This window comes from Thamnophis elegans, chromosome 7 (assembly GCF_009769535.1).
Source record: "Thamnophis elegans isolate rThaEle1 chromosome 7, rThaEle1.pri, whole genome shotgun sequence".
In the NCBI taxonomy this organism is placed as follows: Eukaryota; Metazoa; Chordata; class Lepidosauria; order Squamata; family Colubridae; genus Thamnophis; species Thamnophis elegans.
In genome coordinates, this window is record NC_045547.1 from 12,816,549 (window position 1) to 12,822,434 (window position 5,886).

Below are 5,886 nucleotides of genomic sequence, written 5' to 3' on the forward strand. Positions count from 1 at the left end.
TTTTTATATAGACATTGAAATTGTTGCTCTTTCTTTATATTGCAAAAATTTAAAAAAAAACGGTTATATTAAAAAAAAGAACTTATGCTACCATAAGCCAACCACTCATTCAGAAGCAGAAGCCACACAAACATGTAAGATAAAACATCTGTTCAAACCTTGATCAGTAATAATCCTCCAAGCCCTGATAGCCAACCATGAAATATATTTTATTTATGTACGTATCAGTCAAATTTATATTAGCTGCCCATCTTACCAAAAGCAACTCTGGGAAGGAGGGAAGGAAGGAGAGAAGGAGAGAAGAAAGGAGGGAAGGAAGGAGGGAATGTAGGAGAGAAGGAAGGGGGGAAGGAAGGAGGAAAGGAAGGAGAGAAGAAAGGAAGGAAGGAGGGAAGGGGGAAGGAGGGAGGGAAGGAAGGAGAGTAGGAGAGAAGAAACGAGGGAAGGAAAGAGGGAGGGAGGGAAGAAGAAGTAGGACCGTTGTAAGATAAGATGGATCTATGGGATGGTAAGAAAGCAATCTTCAAGCATATTGTCAACTGTAGGGAAAAATTGTTATAAATACATATTATTAATAACAGTTATGAGATCATATGATTGAGAATGTATATATGAAATTGATAAAAAAAATTTTTAAAAAGCAACTCTGGGCATTATACAACAATCAGATCCTTATGTGGTCGTTTCTGTTAGCCCATACAAAATAACTACTGCCTCAGTGGCACAGTGGTTAGAGTGCAGTACTGCAGGAGGCTGCCAGCAATTTGACAATTCAGATCCCACCAGCCTCAAGGTTGACTCAGCCTTCCATCCTTCCAAGATGGGTAAAATGAGGACCCAAATTGTTGGGAGCAATATGCTGACTCTGTAAACCACTTAGAGAGGGCTGTAAAGCACTGTGAAACTGTATAGAAGTCCAAGTGCTAAGTGCTATAAATAAAACAATTGGATAAAAATCACAAATATTAAAACAACAGATACAGAAATCTACAAATATACAACCAATTTGTATCCTGAGCCGTGGTGGCACAGTAGTTAGAATGAATTATTGTAGGCTAATTCTGCCGACTGTCAGCAGTTTGATTCTCACCGTCTCAAGACTGACTCAGCCTTCCATCCTTCCGAGGTGGGTAAAATGAGGACCCAGATTGTTGGGGGCCATAGGCTGACTCTGTAAACCGCTTAGCGAGGGCTGTGAAGCGGTATATAAGTCTAAGTGCTATTGCTATTTTGAGCCACACCATCCCAATCCATTCCTATTCTGGCTGTTAAGATTTCCTGAGCAACCAAACCGCATAGAAGGTCAGCATTCTAAGTCTTTCTGGTATGAGGTTATGAGGAGAAAGGGCTGGGTGTAGATAAGGAGACCCTAGGAAAATATGAAGAACTCGGTGTACTTCAAGACATGGGGAAGATTTTATGAATGGTTAGAGAAAAACATACAGAAAAGAAAGTAAAGGGAAGATATGGAACCCAGATGATACTCCATCAAGTAAGAAAAGGGGAGGAAAAAGGGGGGGGGGAGTAGGGAAGAGAATAATAATACATAAGTATATATTCAATAGTAAAATATAAAGAGGGGGAAACACACAATCAGGATAGATTTGAGAAGTGAATAAGAAATGATATTTAACTATTTTTGAATCTGTGGAAATACCACCCCAAGAAAATAAAAATTAAGAGCTGGAAGAGACACCTACAACAATAGAAAAAAGAAACGAAGAGAGGAGGAGAGGGGATGAGAGGAAGGGAAGGAAGATAGAGGTGAGGAGAGGAAGATGGAAGGGAGAGAAGGAGAGAGGGCAGGAAGGGTTGGTTTGGTTTATTGGATTTATATGCCGCCCTTCTCCCAAGGACTCAGGGCGGCATACAACGTTAAAAAAAAACACATATTACAAAAGTTAAAAAAAATTAAATAGAATATCCAAAACAAACCCAATTAATATTAACAATACAATTTTAAAAATTAGATTACAATTAACAATTACCAATTACATTAATCATTTAATTTAATTCTGTTCAGGCCAGGCTGGCTTGCTGGAAAAGCCAACTTTTTAGGGCGCGTCGGAAGGTCGGGGATTATACGAAGCTCCCGGGGCAGCTCGTTCCAGAGGGAAGGCGTTCCCACAGAGAAGGCTCTCCCCCTGGGGGTCGCTATCCGACACTTTCGGGGAAGAGGAAGAGAGGAGCAGGGGAGAGGAAAGGGAAGAAGGAAAGGAGAGATGAAGGAAGTAGAGAAGGGAGGGAGAAGAAAAGAAAGGGGAAAGAATGTGGTGTCAAAACTGGCAAAGGATGGTGAACAAAGCAACCCAAAGGGTATATTATAACCCTGTAAATGGAATGACAAATGTATAAGAATGACGAATGTAATAAAGAATAAAAACTATGTGAATGTATACCTATAATTGTATGTAGAGAACAAAAGAAAACAAACTTTTCCAGACAAAGAAAGAAAAATATAAAGAACCATGGTTGACCCTCTTAAAAGTTTCCCCTCCTGGTTTGAAGCGTTGTTATAAGATCCAATACAAACTGAATCATCTTTTTCCTTTTTGTATTTCCAGATTTTGCGTGGGAGACAAATTTTTCCTAAAGAACAACATGATTCTCTGCCAGACGGACTATGAAGAAGGTTTAATGAAAGAGGGCTACGCCCCCCAGGTCCGCTGATTCAGCCCCTCCAAACTTCCCTCATCATGGAAGCCCATCGTTCTTTTCTCTCTTTTTTCTGTTCTTTCCGTCTCTTTTTAACATGTATATAAGAAACGACACCAGAACCTACTAAATAGCATAGATATAGGGAGACAAAATGATCCTGTGGAATAAAAAGAGAACTGCACTTATCTGTAGTAAAAATTGCACCTGTTCACAGCTGGATGTCCATTAAAAATATTGTACATACTGCTGAAAGTTTAGATTTGATTTTGGCTTGCTGATTTGGGAAGGGGTTGTTTTGTTTTTTCCTTTCCCTTTTGTGTCCTTTGGCATGAGATGCTTATTTTGGACTAATGTACATAATATATTGTAAGATTTGAAGCACAAATGTAATACAGTTTTATTGTGTTACTATTTGTGTTCCCGTTTGCTTCTTTGTATTGTTGCATTTAGTACAATCGGTGTCTAAACTTTATGATATATTTATGCTTTCTGTATCTACCAGCTATTTTGAAAAAAGCTATATCTTTCTAGTAAAACCAACAAGCGAGGAGGGGGGGGGGAGATTTTAAGAGCCAATCCCATTGTATTCTTCTCTGTATCGGAAGCTGTACAACTGTGCAACGTTGACCTTTGAACTATTCGAATTAAAAATAACAGATGAGATTGAGCCAATGTTAAGTACCTACTTCCATTGAAATGGATAGGACATATTTAAGTGCATGCTTAACTCTTCTGTTTAAATCAGTGGGCTTTAGAATTGCTTAACTTTTTACTAGATTATAATGCTAGCAACAGACAGGGCTGAAATTGCTGTGGTCCGAGACATTTTAGAAGTTCATTGGAAATCTGCTGCTGCTTTTTCCTAAAAGAAAAGAAAAGAAATGATGTTAGCTCCTTTCGTTCACTCTGCATATTGAAAATTATTTCCTGTTTTGCCATAATTACCGTATTTTTTGGCGTATAAGACGCACCTTTTTCCCTCAAAAAAGAGAATGAAATCTGGGTGCATCTTATACACTGAATACAGCATTTTTGGCCTCCTGACACCTTGTCCCCTTCGCAAAAATGGATGTGCTGAGGGTTTGGGAGGCATGCAAAGTGCTCCTGGGGGCTGGGGAGGGCGAAAATGAGTGAAAAATAGGCCATTTCTTGCTCATTTCCCAGCCCCCAGCACTCTATAAGCCTCCTAAAGGCTATAAATGTTCTTTTTTTGACAAAAAATGGGTCCATTTTTGTGAAAAATGGGGTGTTTTGGGGAGGTCTGCAAAGTGCAAAACTTTTTTTTTTATTTGCCTGTTCAAAATCTTGGCGGGTCTTATACTCCGGTGCATCTTATACTCTGAAAAATACAGTATTTGGACATGGCTATGCTGTCACCTACCAACAACAATTTTACCGACAGGAATGTTCAACTTTTGCTGAGCAGGTGTTTCATGCTTTGGGTGGGCTGCTGTGCTCCAGACCCTCCCTAAGCGCAAATATAATATTCTGCATTTCCAATATAACTGGGAATGAGGAGCTGAGCCCCAATGCAACTCAGTGCCTTTGGGTGTCATGTAAAATATTTTATATGTGTATATATAAATATTTCTGAAGTTATTTTAATGTAGCATAGTGATTTCTGCTCCTGTACAGGAACATATTATTTAAGAAGAAAAACACCCTCAAGTGTCTTTCCTAAATTTCATCTTGTCCGGTGGATTTAAGAGATTGCGTGGTCAATCCCAACTTGAAATATTGATCACGAGTGTCCTCTTGAGGTTACTATCTATGTGCTAAATACAAGAGAACTGGACCGGCCAAAGACACTTCCGTGGTGTCTGTCCCACCATGGTGGCAATGCCTTCATGCCGGAGACTGACCAAAACCCCGTTTCATCGTTCAGAAGCAACATCCTCTGTTTTGCTTTGGCCGGCCAATATGTGGAAAACAGAAATGAAACGCCTCCAGTAAAGCCCTGAGGTTTTTAGCATCTGTTCTTTTGTAGATGTGTTTGCTCAAAACTTAACTGGATATTGTATTTTTTTTTTGTTCGTTTGTTTCTTAATTTATTGTTATCCATTCCAAATTGTTGGGGTGGGAACTTCTAAAAAGAAATAAAATCTTAAGGATTGGATGGCAAATATTTGAAACTGGTGCTTCTCCACATCCCGTTGCCTTCTTGTTGGCCAACTGCTAGTTGTCTAATGAAGGGGCCATGTCAGGGGTGGGTTTCTCGCCCCGTTCCAACCGTTTCGGTTGGAAAGGGGCCGGTGGCATCCTCGTGCACGCGCGCGGTGCACGAGGATGCCGCCGCCCCATCCTCGTGCACGCACGTGGTGCACGCATGCGTACTAGCATCTGCGCCATGCTCCAGCTGCTCCTGGACGATCGCGCAGGCGCTGTACGTGTCCTGCGCATGCGTGGAAGTGCAGAACTCATCAAAAATGGGTAAGGACCGCGGGCGGGCGGGCCCTTCGCCGTTCCCGGAAGTTACTTACTTCCGGGTTCGGCGACCAACCGGTTTGCAGGGACCACCGCGAACCGGTTGAAACCCACCCCTGGGCCATGTGCATTGTACACAAGAGCTGTTCAGAAAAAAAAAAACATCAACTGAAATGGGGAGATGCACAACTTCTCTGCTTGCACAATTTCCTTGGGGTGGTAACACTAGGACCGTGATGGCGAACCTGTAGTAAGCATGCCAGAGGTGGCATGCAGAGCCCTCTCTGCTGGCATGCGCACCATCGGCCCAGATCGGAGCTCCATGGCATTTCTTTAGTGAGCTTCTATTTCCCTGCAAACGATGGAACAGAAGCTCACGAAAGAAAAAGATCTTACCACTTACTGCACTTCCGGTGTTGGGATACTCCGCCTCCCACCAGCCATCTGGTCTTTGGATCTCTGCTGCGCATGTGCACATGCATGTCCGCACATGTGCATGCATGTTCATGCATGTGTTTGTGCATGTGCGCATGTGCACCTTTCAGTTTGGGCATGCATGCACGCACGCACACAGTTTGGGCACTTGGTATCTAAAAGGTTCACCATAACTGCATTAGGACTGCTCCTTGTCCAGCCCGCTGGGTATCATTTGGAGTCCTCAAATAAATGCCTTGTGAGTTGAGCAGGACGCCTTCCTGGGCTCCCAATTTCATGATCTATTGCTCTACGCACAGCCTTCCAATTAAGGGGGCTTGGCACCAGTTCATCAGTTATCCTGGTCTGCCAAGCAAAGTGATGCTTCAT

The 5,886-nt window shown here is 42.1% G+C and overlaps 1 protein-coding gene across 1 annotated transcript in view; it reads left to right on the forward strand.

The window, feature by feature from the left end:
* LMO3 (LIM domain only 3) overlaps nt 1–2,670 on the forward strand; it is an 89,375-nt gene extending 86,705 nt beyond the window's left edge. The window contains exon 3 of the mRNA XM_032221815.1: nt 2,565–2,670. Coding sequence (XP_032077706.1) covers nt 2,565–2,670 — 106 coding nt within the window. The remainder of the gene's footprint in view (nt 1–2,564) is intronic.
* The last annotated feature ends 3,216 nt before the right edge of the window (nt 2,671–5,886 follow it).